Raw genomic sequence first — 23,051 nt, 5'->3', positions numbered from 1 at the left:
GTACTGCAGTGGTGTAAACTTTTGCTGTTTTGAACATTTAGAATTTGTAGTATAGAGCAAGGAAATCATTCAGGCAAGTGGACAACTAGTAAGGATGAACTGAACATTGTCTCTTCAAAAACAATATTCGGTTCTTGTTCTCAGTAGGCCTCACTAATCCTATTGCTAAGAAATGTGTACGAAATCGAAGCTCGTGTCTTAGGTATGGCATTATTTGATCTGTTCACAGGGATCGGATAGCATACGCAGTTTTTCCCTCGACTTCCTTTTCTCATATGTTCTTGCCTTACTGTTTCCCTCCCACAATTCAAAGGACTTCAGCTTGCATTAGTAGATGAAAACAATTAACTCAGTGAAGAGGAAATAAAATACAAAACCCCTTTTTTTATAAGCTTAAATCACTTCTCTCATTCAAAGTTGTTTTTTTTCTCACCTCACCACTCTGCAATCGCACAAAGGCTTGCGAGGAATAAAAACAAATAAAATACTGTATAATGTGAAATGACACCAAAATGCTAAAATATCACCCCACTGAAAAATAAAACTGTACAACTGTTCATTGGCCTTGATTTCTTTTTGTATTCCAAAGGGTGATATGAGACCAATAAAAAGAAAGACTCCTGTGTTATGAAGGCCACTTTCTGCTGTGCAGTGGTGGTACAGCATTGCTAGAGGAGAAGGTGTCTCTAAACCTGCATAATAAATGTTTCACTTATATATTTCATATCATGCCACCAAAAGGCACCAGAGATTTGAAATTCTCTAAATCCTTGTACCACCAGAGATGTAAGAACAAAAAGTGACAGTTTTTTCCCTATAGGCTTTTTTTTTTTTTTTTTTTAGCACAGCACCCATTAGAGGAGCAGGAGGTCAACACTTTTTGACAATGATGGCCTTGGACTGACACATAACATAACTTTAGGGGGAAACCAGCTGAAATAGTTAGATGGACTTTAACTTTTTTATAGGAAGCTTTGTAACTTCATCTTTATCATCTAAATAATAAAGAAATAAAGTCAGATCTCCATCCACACTACTGCGCAAAACTCTTTTCTTTATATGTTTAAATACAGTATAAATGTTTTGCCGTACTGAGCAGCATGGTGTTTCTGTGGTACCACTGTTGCCTCTCAGTACAAACATCCTGGATTCAAATCCAGTCTGCAAAGCTTGTCTCCAGATACTCCAGATTCCTACCTACAGTCTAAAGACATGCGTGGGGTTCATTATCATAAATTTATAGCCAATCCTAACTCCACACTGTCGGTGTGAAAGTGAATGGTTGTCTGGCTCTATGTGCTGACTCTGCAACAAACAGATCAAATCAAAGACACAAACTGAATGACTTCAAACCTTTTGTTCCAAAAGTGATCCAGAAACAAGCACTGGTCAGCTAAATGTTTTAGTTAAGCTGGACAGGAACTGGCATTGTTTTCTTTTACTGTGAGACAAATAGCCACAAGGCTGACCAGTAACTAGAGCACTGTGATAATTTTGTGCCATTCAAAAGAAAGAAGAAGAAAATAACAAAATCAGCCGACATGGCAAAGTTTGAGTTTGTCACTTGAGACTGCAGCAGAGACTAAATTTGTGTATGAACTTTTGGCTCAAATGTAAAGCATAATATCTTTAAGCATTTTAATGCATGCTGGTACAGTGATGTAGCATGTACCCCATAATTAGTTGTAAAAGTAGAAAAAAGACCCTGCAGTACTTGCAGAAAGAGGGCAAATCATCCCTTTGCATTTAGAATGATGAAATCATTTGATTCCTGACTGACCGCTGACCTTGCAGCATTCGCACCACACCTAATGGTGCAGTGCAATGCACGTGTTGCACTTATTGCTGTATTCCACCACAATGGAACGGTTTACCACAACAGTAAAGAGGGGAAAGTGTTTTTTGCTTAGAGAATGATAACTCAGAATTGTGAACAGTGTGAGTGCAGATGTTTTATTGACAGTGCTAGCACTACGCATGCAGTGTGCATTTCATATTTTTGTAGCGGTCATTTTTGGTAAAGTGCATGAGTTAATTGTGAAATATACACGCTACTTGTTAAATGGACAACATACCTGTTAAAAAACTTCAGACACAGAAAATGGTCTCACTGTCCAAAAAAAAAAAAGAAAAGAAAAGTTTTCCTCCCAAACTGTCAATAATATTATGTGTGTATAGAGTTTACAGTAAATAATGCAACACAGTCTGTTTCGTCATCAGCATCCAGAACACGAAACGTGTGGTGTCAACACCACACAATATCGAAATGTGAGGGCAACTGCACGAAAGCCGCAAAAAAGAACCAACAAACTGTGAATTCAGAGGAACTCTGACACCACAATAGGCACAAAGTGTGATGCACAGAGGTCAGGGTGGCTCTAGGTGCCAAGCATGTATGAAATAAACCGTATTTCTTCTAACTTGGGAAGCATGTGCATGGGTGTGTGTCTTAGGATGCTTGGTCATGTGTATGTTTTGAGTCAGAAGTGGGGATGGGGGTGGGGACACTTGATGTGTCTGTGGGCGTAAACATCACCTGGGTGATTCCACCACATTGAGACAGGACGATATAAAGCCACTCAGGTACAGATCAGCAAGCACAAGAGAGGGACACGCCTAAACTGTCCCAATCAGCTGGAAGCAAGAAAGACAGAGACGAAACTGACTTTTCGACGTGAACTTTTCACTTCGGTGAGTTTGGCTTCAGGCCTTTTATTTTAAAGTATGAATTTTCACATGTACATTTTTACTTCAAGGAAGTTTAACAAGGTTACTTCACTCGTGACCTGTTTTTGGTTTGTTTCTACCACAGCAATGTACATATTAGACAAAAAACATACATAACATACCAGTCGTGATTTTTTTATGTGTAGCTTTAAGAAAGTGTTTTTGCTACAGCATTTCAGTCACAGCAACAATTGCTCAATCAAAAAAAAAATCCATGAACTAAATTTTTACTACAGAAAAAATAAAATACAGAAATGTACATGTACTGCTTTACAAACATGAATTACATTTAAACTTTGAATATACTAAACTTCTAATATACTATGCTTTAAATGTTAAACTTCAAGCAGTACATTTAAAGCTATGAGGACGCATATCAAGAGTTCTCTTCTATGTCACGTTTTCAATTGTGATTCTACCTGTTTTTTTGTACTTATCATATCTGCAATTAAAAAGCCTATATAATTTGAAATTACTTCAGCACATATCTTGTTACAGCATGACAACATGGTGATCTAATGATTAGGTGTAAAATGACTACGTTTGCTTCTAAAAGCATTAAAGCTTGCCAACAAGCAACAGCGTGTAATTATCAGATTTCTTTTGGCAAAATGTCACGATTTGAGCTTTGAGGACTGCAAACAAAAAAATAAACTCGCTGTACTGACTTTTTTGTCCTACTTCACACTTGCTAACAAGCACAGCATGATCCAAATGGCTGTTTGCATGGCTTGGCAAGAACAGAGGCCATACTTATTTGGAAACCTCTGTACAGCCAACACTGCCAGCTACCATCCATCAAGCACCAGACTTATGAGAGAACTAAAAGCTTGAATAAAGTCAAAGATTGTTATGCCTGTGAGCTGTTCCCCTTCTGGCTGGGTTTGCTCAAATTATTTTAATGCCACGTTAAGTTATGCTACATTGAAACTCAGCAAACAAAGATGATCCTTGTGTTTAGACACTTGCGTAGGACCAAAGTTCCCGAATTATTTGGTTTATTTGGAACACTTACATGTTATGCTTCAGTGGAAACTTTTGTTTCTCATTAATGTCAGGACTCCACTGCAGCGCTGCATTTAGGATTACAGGCATTCAGTGATGATTAAATTTACTGTGGGACAGGGAAGCTTGGAACATTTGAGGCTGTGCATAGGGAGTTTACAGTGAGACTCAGCTAATCATGGGGCAAGGAGTAAAATCTTTCAACAGGGTATCAAAAAGTAGAAAATGCCCTGAAATAAAATATAAAATCTGCCTCTTAAAGTTCAAGAATGATTGTTTTATTCATTTACAATTATGTTATTTCATTATTTTTTATGTTTCAAATTGAATATAGAACTCAAATTGTGTGGTAAAAATATCTTTTTGTCAATATTAAGGAAACTAAGCGATTATTAGTCAGTTTTATATTCTTCTTCATTATAACGAGTGCAGAGCATATTTCTTTTTCTCAATATTTTTTTGTCATTATCGTAGCATCTTTGGTCTAGAGACTGTTTAATGATTTGCTATTACGTATTTACATGTTGTGCATATCCACGTTACATCATTTCCTATTTTATTGTATTTTAGGCTGCTGGCTCGTGAAACAAAACAAAACAAAAAACAAAATGTGTGGATCCATAGGCACAAGAATCAGGAAGTATCTGGATGAAAGAAGAAATCACAGGACCAGGCTAGTGACCAAAGATGGCCGCTGCAACATTGAATATGGAAACGTCAAGTACAGCAAACACTTTGCCTTCCTGGCAGATTTCTGGACCACCTTGGTGGAGGCCCGGTGGCGGTTCGTTTTCTTCAATTTCACTGCAACTCACACCCTCACCTGGTTCATTTTCGGTCTGCTGTGGTACTGGATTGTGCGTAATAATGGAGATCTGACCTGGCAAAACCCCTCACCAGATCACACTCCGTGTGTTTGGGGTGTTGCAGGACTCACCACAGCATATCTCTACTCCCTTGAAACACAGACCACTATTGGGTACGGTGTACGAGCACTCACACCTCACTGCCCGGGTGCTGTTGCTCTTGTCACTATCCAGTCAGTCCTCGGAGCAATTATTAATTGCTTCATGTGTGGTCTTATAATGGCCAAGATCTCTTTACCTAAAAAGAGAGCTAAAACCATCTCATTTAGTCCAATGGCTGTGATTAGCCCCAGAAATGACTATCTTTGCCTTTCAATCAGAGTGGCCAACCTACGTAAGAGTCTGATGATCGGCAGCCAGATCTACGGTAAGCTCCTGAGAACGACAACCACACAAGATGGAGAGACGATAATCATGGATCAGGTGAACATTGATTTTATGGTGGATGCTGGGAAGGACAACCTCTTCTTTATTTGTCCTCTCACTCTCCATCACATAATCGACAAAAGCAGCCCCTTCTTCGAGGTTGCAGTTGACACACTCCACAATCAAGACTTTGAGCTGGTCGTCTTCCTGGACGGCACAGCGGAGTCCACAAGTGCTTCTTGTCAAGTGCGGACCTCCTATATTCCTCGGGAAATTATGTGGGGCTACAGCTTCTTGCCCGTCATCTCAAGGAGCAGGGATAACAAATACAGAGTCGATTTCTCCAACTTCTCCAAAGTGGTGCCAGTAGCCACTGCACACTGCGCCTATTGTTTCCACAATATCAAGGGTCATCATCACCACTCCAGAGAAGGACAAGACAATCCTGGCTTTGAGGTGATAGAAATCACTGAGTCCCAAGATGCCACCAAAATGTAAGAGGTGGAAAGCAACACAAATAGAAATGGCAGCACATTGTGTAGCATTTAGATATGAAGTAAAAAATCTGCTTACTTGCACTTGTGTGTGTGTGTGTGTGTGTGTGTGTGTGTGTGTGTGTGTGTGTGTGTGTGTGTGTGTGTGTGTGTGTGTGTGTGTGTGTGTTTAAGCCACCATCAATTCCATAGCATTATTGTGAACTATTTAGATATAAAACCACACCTGCCACTGTCTGCTGACCATAAGCCTGTTTTCAAAAAGGGAGGCCTGGTTATACAACACGCTTCAATGCAGGAACAAAGTATGCTCCTGCTTTAAATGAAGAAAAGCTCTTCTGTTTTACCACTTGCCTCACCTCAGGTTCATAGAGCATGGACATGAAGAAAAACAAACCAATGTGTAAAACTGTATTTAACCCTCACAATGCAGTTGAAGAAGCAACGTTGTTGCCTTTGGTGAGAAAACACCAAAGTTTAAGTTTTCTTTAAGTACTGCCATAACGTGTAGAAGAATTGACACATGAACTTGAAACACTGGAATACTATTCAGATTCTGAGGTACAGGCAAATGGTTGGGTACTGGCGCAAGTCTTTTCAACACTAGTTTATATAGTTTCGTGTCTGTTCTGTTTATTTGTTTGTTTGTTTGTATTTTTTAAATGAAGTGAACAAAGTTCACAGAAAACAAGCGTGCAGCACTGAGTACAGTATGCATTTGTGTTTGTAAAGTCTTTTTGTATTCTCTCTCAGGGAGAAAATGTTGATATCAATAAAAAAGATTTTCAACCAATACAGTGTTTGTGCCATATTACTGTTTCTACTGTCCATCTGAAGGAATCAAAGCTCCTTACAAGGACTTGTGATCACAAAAGGTCAAAGCACATACTGTGACTGGTGCCAACCTCTACTGTGGCTGTTTTAGCTGTACACAGTGTAAAGTTGTGACATCAAACAGGAAGGAAAAGACAAACTAGCGTAAGAATTCACGAGATGACAGCTGGGAGCTTACAAAACCATTATTTAGATTTCAGGGTCAGAACATGAAACCAAAATTCACTATTTGGAGAAACAGCACCACATAGAGTTCATTATTAAGGTAGACCCCAGAGCAGCTCTCTGTTCCCAGGCATATGCTCTCATGTAAAAGTCTGAACATGATGTTGCAAATCAATAAGTGAAATTACTAGAAAAAAATAAAGATGGTACATGCTCCAGAATGATATTTCAATTAAAAAAAAATGTCTGTGATGGGCAGTAACACATAACGAGTAAAGTAAGGGATTACTATTGCAAAAACAGTATTTAGATTACTGTTACTTTCCCGTAAGCACACTGCGTTACTGCGTTACTAAAACTGTGATTTTTTTTGCGAGAGTGTCTCATGACAATGACGTAAGCGAGTGCGACGTTTGTGGCAACAGCTGTGTGCAGATCAACAATGGATAATATATCGAGTGCAGGAGAGAGTATGAGCGTGCAGCGTTTAAAGCGTGGAAGTACTGACCTTACTTAGAGTTTGATTCCGTAAAAAGTGACAAAAACATTAACGTCCGCTGTTCACTGCGTGGGAAGAAAACTTCTTTTTACTTCCGAGCAAGCACCGAGTACGCTAATGGGAAATTCACAGACAAACTCGCAGATTCTTCCACTGACCGCTGCAGCACACCTGCACCAGAGCAAACATCTGCCTGCCATACAGGTGAAAATAGAGCAACAGGACCGCTGAGTGTTTGATTTTATTTATTTTCTGCTGTGTTTCACTTGTATTTATTTGAAAAATATTTTTATTTTATGTGCTGGAATGTGCAGAAAATAGGTTTAAATGTCAAACAAATTTCTTCCAGTCAGAGAATGTTGCATATAATTTAATGTTTGCTTGATGAATAAAGTTAAAAGATTAAAAAAAATAAAACAAGTTTTAAAAAGAGACTTTTTCATTTGATTACATTTTATATGATGGATTATGCAGAAAAAGTAGAATTGGGCTGAAAGATCTATCGCTTTATTACCTATTCAGGTTGTAAATTGTGTTTTTAAAAAGTAACTAAGTAATTAATTACTTTTGAAAATAAGTAATCAGTAAAGTAACAGGATTACTTTTTTGGGGAAGTAATCAGTAATTAGTTACGGATTACTTTTTTCAAGTAACTTGACCAACACCGATGGTGATTCTCTTTCCCTGTTATAATAATAATAATAATAATAATGGATTGTATTTATATAGCGCTTTTCTAGGCACTCAAAGCACTTTACAATTCCACTATTCATTCACTCTCATATTCACACACTGATGGAGGTAAGCTATAGTTGTAGCCACAGCTGCCCTGGGGCAGACTGACAGAAGCAAGGCTGCCATATCGTGCCATCGGTCCCTCTGGCCATCACCAGTAGGCTGTAGGTGAAGTGTCTTGCCCAAGTACACAACGACCAGGACAAGGGGGATCGAACCGGCAACCTTCCAGTTACAGATGAGCTTCCCAATACCCTGAGCCACGGTCGCCTCCATTATATACATTTTAGCCAGTATGCTCCCACATGCTCCCACATAGCTGCTGTTTGACACAGACAGCATGCACAGATGCTAACTGCCAAAAACATTATTTTAGGCTGCCTTCAGAAAACCCATGAAGACACATAGAAGTCTCACACTGCTCTGACCTAATTAAAACTAAGGAGTTTTGCATCTGCACGCATAAATGATTAGATTTCACCACGACAAACAAATATAAACACATTAACTTTGACCTATAGGAAGAAATGTGTGTAAATAGTTGCAATTCTAGGTGCATCTTTCAAGAGGATGAAGAAGGCACATGAAACTCAGATGCATCTCTGCAAAATATATTTAAAAAAAATTCAAACTCAAAACGGAGATGTATTGTGTAATTATGCAAGCTACTGTCAAGATTACACTACTGTGCTTTTAGAGATACGGTTTCTTTGAGTCTTTGTTTTTATTAGCACTCACTTTTTGGTGAAACCACAGAAAGGCAACAGGGCATTAATTGAGAGGTAAAAATATTTATTTTGTCACATTTTCCTATACAAAAGCCCTTTTTCAAAAGGTATTACTTCATACATTGCAGGAATGACAATAATAACAATAATACATTGGTTAATTGTAAAACATACACTATATATATATATATTTATATATATAAATATATATATATATATATATATATATATATATATACATATTTGATATCCAAAATACATTGCATATATGAAGTAGCAGAGATCCCTTTTCATTGATAATGCTTGTGAAACATGAATAGTCAGGGTGCATTAGAAAAATTTCTTTATACTACAAATCATATTCTCCTTTCAATTTGCTCACTGAATGTTATAAATCGTCAAAAGAAATTAATCGTGGATATTAATACTGTTAGTATTATTTTGCATAAAATACCTGAAACTCTGTCATTTGGCAAGAAAAGTGATTGGCCATGGAAACAAGGCATCATGATCACACGTTGCATATATAGTAAAGGAATCCCCGGCCATCGGGTTATCATTCAAGCGGCATTCATGGTTTTGGGAATACACAAAAATATAGTTTACACCTAATGGCACTTAGGATTTTATAACTAACTTGAGAAATAATAACAATAAAGAGAAACCAAAAAAAACAAAAAGGTAAAATGTATTGCCCAAATGTACAGATATAAAAACGCTTAAAAAGCTTAACAAACCACCTAGCAGAAATGGACTTAAAAGTTTTGCATTTTTGACCGAGGTCAACTCGTGTATTAATTTTCTTGACTTTTTTAATACTGTGTCACATATGAAAATAACTCTGCATAATTTATACAGTAAGTTGCTTTAATGCCTAGTTGACTGATGCTTATAAAATAATAAAAAATAGGTCTGACAAACGCACAGCGCTTGCGAATCTGAGGATTTCTTTGCTTCGTCTCGTCATACTTTATCGGATTTGTTCTTTGATAAAGTTCCCAGGTAATTTATATTCAAGTGTCCATTCTCAGTTACGCTAAAGGAATACTTCCGATATTAACAGCTTTGAACACATGAAGATGGATATGTCTTCTTACATTGTGGTAATGAAATCCTGACTTGAGATTCATGTGCATTTAGCTGGGCTTTACGATCAGTGAGAAACTAACATTCAGACACACATGTTACTCTCAAATTAGGATCCAGCCCTGGTGAAAAAAAAAAAATGCAACTTAACTGTCTATTAACATGACTTGATGCATAGCCACATCTACTGTGCTGACCTATATGGTCGTGACTGGCCTAGAAAGAGTAAAGAGACACCACGGCAGCTTTTACTGTCAGAGTCCATTTCAAAGTCCAAAATTGTCAGATTTGTGGTGTGATAATTCATTGCGTGCACTTTAAGATGAAGTGCTGTCTCATCTTTAATGAATAGACAAAATATGGTAAAAAAAAAAAAAAAATACAAAATCAGCAGTTAAAGCATGGCAGGATTTTCAGGACAGCACATATTCATTTAAGACAATTTTGGATAGAAAATAAATAGCCACCAAATGGCAGTTGATAACATCAACACGTCAACATGACCACATCTGCAAAAAGGCACGTTCGTGTTCTATATCCATGATCTCAAGTGTGAAGGAATTACTTTTTTTTCATCAAACGTTTAAAAATAAAAATGAATACTTCTGACAAATTTAGATTTTTGCCAAAGGGTATCCCTTTTTTAAAAAAATTCACAAACCAGAAGACATTCACATTAATACTGACACGGTCGAGCGACAACACATCTGGAAATGGCACGGTTGAAAAATGCGAAGACTCTGCAAACATTTAATAGCCTAATGTGTGGCCCCGAGTGAAAACATCTGACCTACGTTGAATTATTGTAACAAATTACTGCAATTATATCTTGACTCAGCTTTCCTGGCACAATCGAGTCAACACTTAGCCTAGCTCAAACGCCGCAAACAACTCACAAGAAAACATTTTAAGCAACTGAATTGACCCAAATCAGCAAAAACATACAGCGCTTCCCTCTTAACTGCATTCAACTCTTCTCTAGCCTTCCAGTTTGGAGGATAAGTTAAATGGCATAGTGAATGGCATATTCCAGTTGCCAAATTTTATTCAGTGCTGAGAAAAGTCCACCTCAATGAGAGCTCCTTCTTGTCCAGAGAATTCCAGAAGACTCTCCACATGCACACACACACACACATGAAAACATGCAGATTAACAGAACAAAAAAACATAGACAGTCAAAACAGAAGGTTAGATGTAGTGGGAATAAGAAATCCTGTCAAGGCTTTAGATGAATGAAAAGGCAGATGCTTTACAGGACAAGGTACATACTGAGAAGGATGCTTTTTGAGACCCATAAGTAATAGGCCCATGTCTGGTACTGTAAAGGGAAGATGAGGCAGAAAGACTTGCGGGTTATCTTCTGTCTTCAGGCTTTGGTTTAGGAAGCTTCTTGAACACCCACTTGCAGCTACTGTAGGTGCAGCTTTCAGGAGGAAGGAAAAGGCACATGAAACTCAGATAAATGTCCATAAATCATAAAAAAAAAACAAAAACTTGGTAGTCATTTAAAGGTAAGTAGTATTCCATTTTTTGGACCTTAATATCCAGTTGTTTATATAATCATACAAAAAAATTTCCTTTAGTTTGATCATCCTTCATTTTGGATCAAATTTCTTCAGAGGACAAAATACCTCTGTCAGTTCAGTCTTCATTGGTTTGGCGTCATTGAGAGTGCATGTCAGCAAATGGCGTGGGCCAGGGGAGGTTCAAGGGGTGGTGGATGATCAGAAAGGGTGGTTTTAATAATAACTACCCAGGTGGGATGGCACATGCGTGTTAGGATGGCGAGGAACATTTGGGTTGGGGTAGAGGCCTGCAGTGGGCGAGCTCCAGTACTGAGCAGTGGGTCCAAAGAAATTGGAGGAGGTGACTGGCATGGATGGAGGGTGCGGGGATACAAAGTTGACCTTCTGCTGGTGGGTGTGGTAGGAAGGCACATAGGCTAGGTCCGAGGGGTATTTGTACATAGAAGACTCGGTCGGGTGCGGTTGCAGCGCCTGAGCGATGCCATGGAAGTCGAACTTGTAGGCATAGCGTTTGCCGTGCACTTTGGTCATGATGTTTTTGTCATAGTAGTAGCGCAGTGCACGGCTCAGCTTATCGTAGTTCATGTTGGGCTTGCTCTTGCGCTCACCCCAGCGTCGCGCCACCTCATCTGGATCTGTCATCTTGAACTCGCCATTGGTGCCCTCCCAAGTGATGCAGCCCGCATTGGCACTGTCAGACAAGAGCTCCAGGAGGAACTGCCACAGCTGGATCTGACCTGAGCCTATTGGAAAACACAAGAGCAAACGTTCAGGCATGGTTGCTTTCTCATCCATCTGGAAGCTCAGTTGGATACTAACAATGCTGTTCAAAGGTTTTGGAGAAAGTGTGTTTTTACAGCTGCTGAATTGAAAACCTGGTTATGGTGAGAGACTTACCTGGGTTGGCTAAACGACTACTGGTGGGACCCAGAACCTGGTAAGGGTCTGTGGGCAAAAGGAGAGCTTTGTGAGTCATCACAACTAGTATTATGGCAATTAGTGCTGTGCGATACTGCAGATTCTTTGGGTTATCTCCAAAATTTACTTGGTATCAAGTAAAACCAAGTAAATACAGGGCCAGTACTGCTGATACCATTACCCATACCATAAATTGTGTTTCATGATTTATGAAATGATTCATCATTAATTTGCAAATTCTAAACACATTTCAATGACAAATAAATCGTTATGATATTTACTTTCCACAATTATTAGTTGATACAATAAAATACACCTTTCAACTTCAAATAATTGTCATAGTGCATGACACGCTGAACTTAGTCTGTAGATACTCTAAAGTATCTATCCTATATCCATAACAAATGAATCGACCATTCAAATAGGTGGATTTGGATGAATCGATACAATTTCACTTTTTATAGCTCTTTTCATGTCATTACATTTGAAATGAAGTAAACACAACTAACAGTAACACTGACAAAACAAATTAGTATTACACGCTGAAGTCTGTCAAATAATAAAGCAATTAGAAGAGGCAACTACACTTGTTGGTAAGTGTCAGTAAACACTTTGCTTAAGGCTGGAGGATTTAAAGAGAAGCTTTAGCAGAATCAGTCGAGTAAACAAACACAAAATACCAGGATCTTAGAATAGATAATGCTATGATAAACACAAAGTGATTATGCTTCACTGTCTCGACTGTTAACAGAAAGACTAAAAGAAAGATCTGTCAGAACAAGCGGCACAACAGACAAGCTGGTATGACTCGGATTTGAGTGTGTGCTTATACTAAGTAGGTCAAGAAAGACACCACGTAAGCCAGTACCTGGCTGAGCTCTGGGTTGCTCAGTGGACTTGGTCACATTTTGAGTAACCACTGGCGAGCCTGCAGAGAGAAATGGAATAAGTGAGGGACAAGAGAGACACAGAAAACATCAGTAGTGGTGCTCTGCAGATAACCAATATACACATCTTAAAGGAATGCCAGCAGTGGTCCAAAGTAAATAAGGCAGTAGCTGGTGGTATGAGTGGCTTCTTTTGGCCGAGTGTAATCTTTAGGAGGCTGTCCCACATGTCTAGACTCTCTGTGGATTCTGGAAGGGCTGCTCGCATGCTGCAGAGTTGCATTAAAGGGTATCTGAAAACTATTTAACCTCCACCCCATAACAAATGATTGGGTTTGTCACGAATCATGCCCCTGCTCAGTAAGTTGCTCCACTCATACTTACCATTACTGTTCAGTGAAAAAACTAAAGACATTATTGGTGATTTGTGTGCCCTCACCTTTGCCACTGTGCATGTTGTTGGACCAGCCTGTCCGCCGTACAGCATCATATGAAGGGTCTAACAACAACAAAGACAAAAGGACAGACAAAGTTTCAATAGGAAAACAGTTACTGTTTTTTTAAACATGCTAAGTACAATTCATAAAATGCCACGGTGCACAAGCCAATCCTAACAATTACAGCTGGCCAACAGTTAGGGCATTAATAAATCCATCAAAACATCGTTAAAATGTTCTTCACAGGATATCTGGACATGGAAATGTGGTTTTGTTTGGCTTGCTGTGGTGGTTAAAATGTAGATGGCACAATCTTTTACAGAGAATACAGTTGGTTAAAGAGCTTGCAACACCCCGACCACAAATGAAAGGGACTGATGCAAATTAACGTACAACAGAGACACACACAAAGACAATACATGTGCATGATATCCACTATCATCCTCTCTTCCCACACATGCGGCTTTCACGAAACCTTGACAAACAGCCAAACTGGCCCGGTTTCCATGGGCTCTACCTGCTGTGTGTGTGTGTCTGTGGTTCCAACTAACCGAGTGTGAAGCTGGACAGCTTCCAGTAACAATCAATCACTCTGACACAAACAGATAAAACAGAGGCTGTGTCGTTCCTCTGGCAGTGAACACCCTTGTATACTCAGAGTGCACCTGGCCAGCACCCTTGATGGTTTGTATTATTATGGAGTAAAACAGTTCAAACAATTGTCAGAACACGAGGGGAAAATATGATGAGGCCAGACGTGCTTTATGCTGAGTAGCGCTCAACGGTGTTATCGTGATCGGCCAACTTTTTCTTTTTTTTGTCGGCAGCGTTGCTCCCAGAGGGCAGCAGATAGAGATGGTGCAATGGCGATGACAAGGGATTTGAAGTAGCAAGCTGCTAGAAGGTCAAGAGGCAATTCTATTTCCCATCAGTGAGGGACGAGTCTTTAGTTGTCTTGTTTGATAAATCAGATGCTGAATTGATACTTTTTAAGACCAGATATGTTTGAAAGGTTATCGTGTGCTGGTTTTTGTAAAGATCTGAGACGATTCCTATGCTGATTAAAGTGAAAACAACTGAACACAATTTCATCTCTCTTCATGCTTGTATAGAGCTGATGACATTAAACTGTGACTTTGTTAACTTAGATTTGTCTGACAAGTAATGGGAAATTTACTTCCATTTCCATTTCATCAGATCCTTGCAAGATATCAGTCATTAAAAACATAAAACTATTAAATTCATTTTAGTGTAATTTCCTGTGTTTTTCTAAGTCTGTAGATTTCAGTTATGGGGAAAAAAATCACACATTATCAATTATTGTAAGTGTGCCTGGCTTTTTTAAAAATGTGTTTTGGGTATAGCATCTTGACCCATATTACCTCATATAGTCCAAGTGGGAAAAAACCAAACGAAACCAAGAAAGAAAACATCCAGTGACATCAAATTGTGCATCATTCGCTTCACTACACGGACAGACATTTCTACACACTGTGCGGCACTGCCCTCCAGTGGACAAGAATATATTAGCATCGGTGTTTTCCTTATAATAAATAATGATGACACATTCCACATCAAATGATTATTTCATCTGAGCACAACTTAATCTCACTAGAACGAAAAAAACAACGTTTCCCAAGTTTGGCTGGTTCTAGTTATTTTTCTTTTTAAACACATTTTATATTCATGTTGAACCTCTTGTTCTCTTCGCTAAGTTCTATCATATCAACTTTTAACCTTAAACGCTTCAGCAAAGGACTCGTTACAATCTGCAAACAAGAGAGGTTGTCCCTGTCTCTGTGTCCCCTGCAGAGTTAACAGCGGCAGATGCATGAAGCGAAACATATATGAGCTTGCAACGAGAAAAGAATTTGGAACACGATCAAATGAATAAAAGAAAAGACAGTATATGAGGAGAGAAAGACAAAAAGAAGGAGAGGAGGGATAAATAACAAGCGGGCTGCTGTGGCTCAACGGGGCTGTCAGGTTCAATCTGGTGTGGGCTGGCAGGATAGCCAAGGAGCAGTGACTGGGGGAGAGTCCTGAGAGACTTGCGTTTCCTGCCTGCTTCGCCTGCAGACAACCTCTCTTTGTTTTACTGGCCCTTTTTTCCCCTCTACTCACCGCCAGTCCCTCCACCACCACCACCACCCCGAAAAAACACGACGGGGTTACCTCCATCTACGTGCAGAAGGGGTTTAGGAGATGGTGGGGGAGAGGCACAGATGAACGAGAGAGATGAGAGTGGAAGTGAGGAAATCGCAGAAAGACGTACTGAGAAGCAGACAAATTACGGTCAGGGTATAAAAGCACAAAAAAGGTACAGAAGAGAAAGAAGTGAAGAAGAAAATCAGGACAGAAAAATGATGAAAAAAAGAGTCAGACAAAACACAACTTTGGAATCTGGAAAGAAAACAATGGCTGCAAACTCAGCTACTGTTAGCTGTGGAAGAAGAAGAGGGGAAGCTGTGTTATTTGGGTGTGTTTTCTGCCTTAAGACACCTTGGCTGGTTGGTAGCATCTGCCACCAAAACAATTTTCTCTGGCCAAAGAAAAATCTCAGCAAATACAATTTTCACCACTACTGTGCATTAAGGTTTAGCTTCATTGATTGAGTGAAAGTGAACATGCAGGAGGAAGAATCACAATGCACGGCGGTTTGGGGGGGCAACCACACAAACGTAGACTCGACTGTGCACACACAGAACCGCCTCACCCCTCACCACCCACCCCCTTCTCCCGCCTTCATTTTTCCAGGCCTCGCTCTGACTGCGACTTGAGCCAGTTTCCACTCTGGTCTCGGGTGTGGTGCACGCTCCTGGGAGACTTCAACTGCAGGACCAGTTAGTCAAAACAAGGCCCAAGTGCTAGACAGAGAGAGAGAGAAAGAGAGAGAGACACAGAGGGAAGAAGAAAGACAGCAAGTAGGCTAGGAGAGAAAGAGCAACTGAGCAACGGGAGCGGGATAGAGAATGAGTGGAGAAAAAGAGAGAGTGGAGCTGTGGACTGTTTTTAACCCAGGGTCCGAGCCAAGGAGAGAAACCCAGACAGGGTAAACTTTTTTAATACCCATAATACAGGTGCTTTAAAAGCCATCTGTGTGAGCAAGGAGCCATAAGAGGAGGAGAATGATGGCAAAGTACAGGAGTTAGACACAGCGAGGAGACAGTGGGTGCACTGGAACAGAAAACCATCAAAGAAAAAAAAAAGGGGGGAACATCTTCGCAACACTCTTAACATTAAACGTTTTCACTTCCAAGTCCGCAGTTTATCTTACATTATATTTAGCACAGAGCAAGGTGAGCATTTGAAAAAACACAAATCTGAGATGGTTTGTGTACGTAATGAAGCATTTCAAGCTGTTTTTGCCTTTGACTTGGCACCAGAGGAAATGCTTTTCAAAAGGTGAATCATCTTTCCTCAACATGGCAGGGGAGGATATGAATGCTTTTAGAACATTTTGACATTTTATTGCTGTGCTAATAGATCAGAAACCACAAAAGAGAAAAAAAAAAACAAAAACAAAAAAATCAATCTGGGGGAAAAAAAGTAGTTTACAAGTAGAAGTGTAGGTGTTTACTTGTAACAACGACATGATGTCTAATTCCCAGCAACGCCCTATAACTCTTACACTCATGAATAATGCAGTCCACGTCCAAAAGATATGCAAAGGCATAGGCATAGTATAATATTTGTATATATATATATATATATATATATATATATATATATATATATATATATATATATATATATATATATATCACACTAGTAAGGTATGCAGGAAACCCATACTTACAAGCCGATCAGCAGGCACATAGCAGACGCAGACTTTGAGAAAGCCACACACACACATCGGCGCGCACGAGTCCTTTCATAGCTGCTGCATTCCGTGTTTTATATGCTCTCTTTTATTCATAACATTGCATTTTACACCGCAGAGTCTGGGGCAGATTAAGGGTTGTCTCCTGCTGTATGCTCGTGCTTACTCTACCCCAAAGAGCCTGTATGGTATTTGACTGCTCTCAAAAGGCAATATGAAGTGGAACATCTGGCAGTGCTGATCTGAGCAAACGCTGATAAAGGCTTCTCCTGAAGCAACGCATCTTTTATTGCCGAAGCAGAAACTCTGCACGAAAGTAACACTTGTGCGAGCAAAAATACTGTCGTATTTCCTTTATTTGGAAAAGTTAGCATGTTTTAAATGCTACAAGTGTTCTATTTAAGGCCAGAGTTTTAGGCCACAGTTAGAGGAAGGCAGTGTTACAGGAGCACTTAATAGAAATCACCTCTTGAGAAAGGGAAATGCTGCTGATGGGAGTGACCCTCTATTCCTGCCAGTCCAAATACCTGGAGCTGAGAATCAGGAAGACCAAGGTCGGGGGGTGACCGAGCAGAATCTTATCTGGCCTGCCCAATGGCCTATTAGTATGAAGCTGGGCGAGAACCACTACGTGGCCTGGAATTCCCACCAATGGGGCAGATATTGCGAGAGGCAGAGAGCATTCTCTGACACTTATCAGACCTAGCATTTCCTCTGCTGCTGCCTTGATAGGGCCTCTCATCCTGTTAGCAAGGCTATCATTGTTATTGCAGTCTTTGCTCTCGACTCTGGTGGTGACACCATATAGCCTATGTGAAGGATGTGTAGTTTTTTCTTTTTTTTTCTAAACAGATACGAAGCTATCGCCTGTCTGAACCGTGTCAGCACACCAGTGTTTGTAGGGTGAAAAAGGTATCGGGAGGAAAAGGACCGTCATCCTGAGCTGCTTGGGGCATTGTTCTCGGCTTAGCACACTAGAGCTGGTCCCTCTGACCGCTCCTCTTCTGCTTTATTAAAAATGTATCGCTAATTCAATTAGTTCATTGTGTCCTTTAAATTTTGGCCAGATTAAGATGTGGAGAACACCAAGCTGCTTGTATGGTAACATTTTTCTTTAAAAAGCCATTTTCACTATTGTTTTTAATCAGACATTGGTTCCTTAACCATTAAATCTCTTAATAAAACCAGCTAACAGTTTATGTTAAAGCCTACATTTTACATAAAATAGCTGAAAATGGCTACTATCATTTGATTTTCATTAAAAGCTATATATATATTTATATATATCTACATATATTAGTCAAAGGGTCTCAGTGCTGCTGGACACTGTCTTACAATAGCATATTTTATGTGTAGTGTCCCCTTAACCTCTTATCATGATTTCTGCCACTATTTCACTCATCAGAGACTCACACATGTAACCCCTATTTCCCCTCTAGTCTAGTCTAAAGCAGCCAATCAGCCCCTTTCTGTCATGTTTACCAAGCACATTGTTGCTCGGGCACCTGTCTGTGCTGCCCGTCCTTCCAGTAAACAGCTTCAGTCACATAGATTCTTTCCATAATTACTACATTTACAGTCTGTTCATGCTCCCACTGCTATGGAAAGAACTCATCAGCACTCTGCTTTTGTTTTATTGTTAACATGCCTTTATTCTTTGGGTTCAGGTAGTAGTCCCGAATAGCAATAGCAGCCTGACTCAAAACAAAAGGTGTACTTGCCCAGAGCTTCATCAGAAACAATCGGTGGCTGCATTGTGCTTCCTTTTTGTTAAGTAGCGTTTGTTCTCACATGTGTGTGGTTTTCTTCATGCGAAGCCTGAAGGTTTGGGTATTTTATATTTTTGCCATACATGATCACCTTTAGCTTTGGTTGCACCATTCCCACCTTGTTCAGTCTGTATACAGCATTTAAAACAACTCTAAATATGTGGAGAGAAATGCAGAGAAAATTTCTAAACTTCCCTACCCTCTTTGGCAGCCAGCCGTGGTGATGGATCTGTGTGAGATGTTGTATTGTAGGATAATGATGAGCTACCTGCAATGAGACAGAAGAGAGCATGGTGAGATTAATTTTGTTGGATTTTTTAAACAATTAAAGAGTCTTCATTGCTTTATAAAGTGTTTACTTTAGAATAAAGTATCTTGAGGAATACATGCAGAATATATTTCATTTGAACTGAAATTTGCTGCATTTGCTATGAGAGGTTTTTTGTATGAGTGACAAAAAGCTCAAATTTCTAATACTCCCAGCAGGTGGCAGTAGAAGGTCCAGCTCGATACCTATGGCATGCCACTGAAGCCATTTTCATTGGATCACTTCTGTACCTTTTGCTCTTAAATTATTATTTTTTTTAAGAGGAAAGCTAATTAATGACAAAGAACTCTATTCTCGAATAAAGCAAACCCAGCACACAGTCTGTCCTTTGAATAGTGCTGAGGAAGCCCTGTAGTATGTCAACATTTTAACTGGAACCACTGCCCCTGAATAAAGCAAGACAGTGAGTTAAGAGTCCTTGTATGGCTGCCTGTTCATTTCACCTTATGGAGCAGAACTCTGCACTGCATTCCTCCACTTACACAGGCACCCTGGGCGGCACCAAAATGCTCTCTTAATTTTAGCTGCCCCCAGGCATAAATCAGTGAGTGGAAAAACAGACCCAAAAATGCACAGAGAAAACACGAGAGCAGTTACTACATGGAGAGTGTAGACAAGATATAGCACTGAGCCAGCAACAGCAAGTTGCTGAGTAGGGACCGTACCTTTTCTGGTGGGGTGGTGCAGAGAAATCTGAGAAATGAGCTAAAGTACAAATGGAAAAAGAAAAATCCAGAAAGTCTGTGAAAGTTTCGATGCAAGGTCCTCGACTAACGTGCTGTGCTGCTGGTGGTGGGTTGGGGCCTCATAGTGGCAGACTAGGGGTCTGTTTTTTTAAGGGGGGAGAGTGGTGGCTGTGGGGTAATGTGGGGTGCTCCACAAATGTATTCTAACCCTCCAAATGTCCCCACCCCTCCCAGTTCCACCTATACTCCACGGCACCCCCAAGGCTCTGGGTCTAGTTTAGAAGGATGGGGGACTCAGAACAGGGGAGCCATTGTATGAGGAAGGGTCCCTGCATGGCAATCAAACGCAGCTCCCCCATACAAAAATAATTCCACACGCAGAGCGTAAGCTCACAGGGGCAAACGAGCCTCCGAAGCACCGACTTCTGGAATGAGGGAGAGGGTGTAAGAGAACGAGGAACAGAGAGGGGATGGAGGAAGGAGGAAGGGGTTGTTAACCCCTTTCCTACTGTGTGCCACATATGTGGTCTGACCCAGACAGGCAAACAGGCAGCATTGCTAAGAAAACCTCAAACCATCCCACAGAGAAATTTGGGACTGCTGTATGGGAGAGAGTGAGAGCGAGTGGAGGGTTGAGTGAGCGAGTGAGAGCGAGCTAGAGAAACACCACAGCTGACAGTTTTGGTGAAGGGAGCCTTGGCTGGGCTGCCTATTTATTTGGATGGCCTCTTCCTCTCTTCGAAAACAAACACATCCCGGTAATCTGACAGCGCAGTGGGAGGACTGGCCAGTGTTCAAGCTTTGAGACCCTCATTCTCTTGCTCTCCCTTTCCAATCACATCTGCTTCAGACTCTGTAAGATTACATAACACCCGCAAACAGTTTTCTTTTCTCTCCTTCGTATGACTGTTTGGTTTCACGAAAGCGCCGCCTGACGTGCACGTAACATTGATCGATATTTCTAAAGCCTTGTACAGCGCCGTGTAGGACCTCTGGCAAGCCCCCTGTACTGTTTATTCTGTATAGCTATACGATACCATTGCCTCAACATGTGGTCTAAGCTTTGTCAACAAACTCAGGGTCCCCAGTCACCCTGTTTTAGGCACCTTGCCACATAAAGGGGGGCACATAAGTTTAGGCAAACCCATTTAGTTGTACTGGATAACGCTGCTGCTTGGCTTCATATTTCATATGAGGCATTTCTGAGTCTTCCGCTACAAAGTATTGGAATTGTTTTTTTAACTTATGACCCTCCTTTCATGATGGCACTGTTCGCAAGTAACTGAAAGAAAAAGAAAACACTCTTCTCATTAAATTACATTTGTGTTGGGCACAGATTGAAGTTCCTGCCCACACTTCGAGACCACCTCAAGCTACCAAACCAGTCTGCCAACTGAAGAGTTATACAGGTTCTTTATTAAACCCCTGGTAAAACAGGTAGTATCAAATGCACAAGTATTGTTGTACAGACAAAGGGTTTTTTTTATGTGGAGGCTGTTATGAATTGATAGACTAACAAGTGCCTCTTTTCCATCAACATAGTTCCAGTTCTGGGACCAGTGCTCATGTGGAGCCAGTTCTGCAGTGATGCCCTTTCAGAGCCAAATAGCAAAATGTTAAATGTTTTCCATTAGAAGATCATGGTGGATGCAATCTTTGGGTTGTAGCCACTGAAATCAGGGTGTTCAGCTTTGGGCCGAGCAGCATCAGTCCTTTTTGAGTGAAAATAATTGGGACTAGTACTAGATTAGACTTGTTGGTGGAAAAAAGGTCAAACTATGTGAAGTTGACACCAAGATTACATCCCATCCTGCCAATGATCCAGAGAATGGTTATAAATGTTCCATTATGTATTAACGTGAAAGTGTTTATTGGTTAATGGTCAACACTTTTAGACAGACTCCGCTTGAAGGTATTTATAGTCATAAAAAAGGGCCAAAAATAGCTATAACATATCAATCCAACCCTGTCTCCCTCCACACACCTTCACATATCTGATAGTTTGTTGCGTGAAATGGGCGCAAACATCAAATTATCCATTTAGAAATGTTAGAGAGATCTGGACCCAGTGCTCTCCTATCTGATTGGACAAGTGAGAGGTGAAATGTTCAGAAATGTTTAATCACTATTCTTAGCTTTAACAATATCCTGACCACAGTTTATATGCTGTTCCTAACTGCAATCATGCAGTTACCAGTCCAAGATATGATGGGAAAAATATAAATCACTTAAAACAATTAGCATTAATGTTAAAAACAGGACTATAAAACGAGATATGCAGAACTGGCTGACATCAGTATTCTTAACTGGAAACTTACAATTATTATCTACATCTCGCTTCAATTACAGCTAGGCTCATCTCAGTGTTTACACGAATAGCAACTGCTTATTATCCACTTCCACTTATGCTAATGTGATATAGACATAAATTCCTGCGAAGCTCATAAGTGGCCGAACCCCAGCAGTTGAGTGAGCAGCCGCAGACTGCACTGTAATGGTGGCTAACAGCAGACAGCAAACGGCAAAAGGCGCAGAGCCAGCCTGCTGAGCCCCTCTGCACCAGTGATAATCTGCCAATAGAAAGAACTAATGCAAGGGGAGCTCAATAAAAATGTTTTGAGGGGAGAAAGAGGAGTGAAAGACAGAGAGAGAGAGAGAGAGAGTGTGTGTGTGAGAGAGAGAGAGTTCTCCAGAGCTCCTTTTTCCCTACTCAGCCTGCGAGCCCAGATGTTTATGGTCTGTATAAACTATTGAGGGCTCGAGAATGTCCCCCACTCTCGAGCGAGCAGCAGCAGTGCAGAAGCCCAGACTTATCACTCTCTCTCTCTCCTCTCTTTCGCTCTCTCTCTCTCTCCTTCTGGACTCCCTCGCTGTAAATCCATCCAGACACACAAGCAACGGCGACAGCTGGGAAACAGAACTGTTGCTATTCTCCAATGGCACTCAATCATGACCATCTCGGACCATTTCCACACTCTTCGCAAAAAAACAAAAAGGAATAGTTCAGCCACCAAATTTTTTTCTTTCTTCTTTTTTTAAATTTCGCACTCCCTTTCTATAACTGCCTTTCTTGCTTACACACACTCCTGTTTTTGTCCTGAAGCAACAACCCAATCTGTCAGTGACATATTTCTTAACTCCTACTATTATGTTCCTTCACATGCTTCTTTGG

The 23,051-nt window shown here is 40.3% G+C and overlaps 1 protein-coding gene and 1 pseudogene across 7 annotated transcripts in view; one reads left to right on the top strand and one right to left on the bottom strand.

Moving 5' to 3' along the window:
- Positions 1-2,603: 2,603 nt before the first annotated feature.
- Positions 2,604-6,222, top strand: LOC146559533 (ATP-sensitive inward rectifier potassium channel 1 pseudogene; annotated as a pseudogene). Its single transcript, XR_014888273.1, has 2 exons — positions 2,604-2,691; positions 4,303-6,222. The product of XR_014888273.1 is annotated as an ATP-sensitive inward rectifier potassium channel 1 pseudogene (transcript).
- A 2,244-nt stretch (positions 6,223-8,466) lies between these two features.
- The window catches only part of fli1 (Fli-1 proto-oncogene, ETS transcription factor), a 30,437-nt gene continuing 15,852 nt past the window's right edge, over positions 8,467-23,051 (bottom strand). For all 6 annotated transcript variants that reach the window (XM_085245580.1, XM_085245576.1, XM_085245579.1 and 3 more), the window contains 5 exons: positions 19,065-19,133; positions 13,276-13,335; positions 12,818-12,877; positions 11,929-11,976; positions 8,467-11,774 (listed from right to left, as the gene is read on the bottom strand). In XM_085245580.1, coding sequence (XP_085101706.1) covers positions 11,245-11,774; positions 11,929-11,976; positions 12,818-12,877; positions 13,276-13,335; positions 19,065-19,133 — 767 coding nt within the window. In that variant the 3' untranslated portion in view covers positions 8,467-11,244. The remainder of the gene's footprint in view (positions 11,775-11,928; positions 11,977-12,817; positions 12,878-13,275; positions 13,336-19,064; positions 19,134-23,051) is intronic.

This window comes from Mchenga conophoros, linkage group LG14 (genome assembly GCF_057382185.1).
Source record: "Mchenga conophoros isolate Kocher_MC1m ecotype Shallow Benthic linkage group LG14, M_conophoros_male_GT1.1, whole genome shotgun sequence".
Classification (NCBI taxonomy): Eukaryota; Metazoa; Chordata; class Actinopteri; order Cichliformes; family Cichlidae; genus Mchenga; species Mchenga conophoros.
Note: the sequence above shows the minus strand (reverse complement) of the source record. Positions and strands in the feature narration are given on the sequence as shown.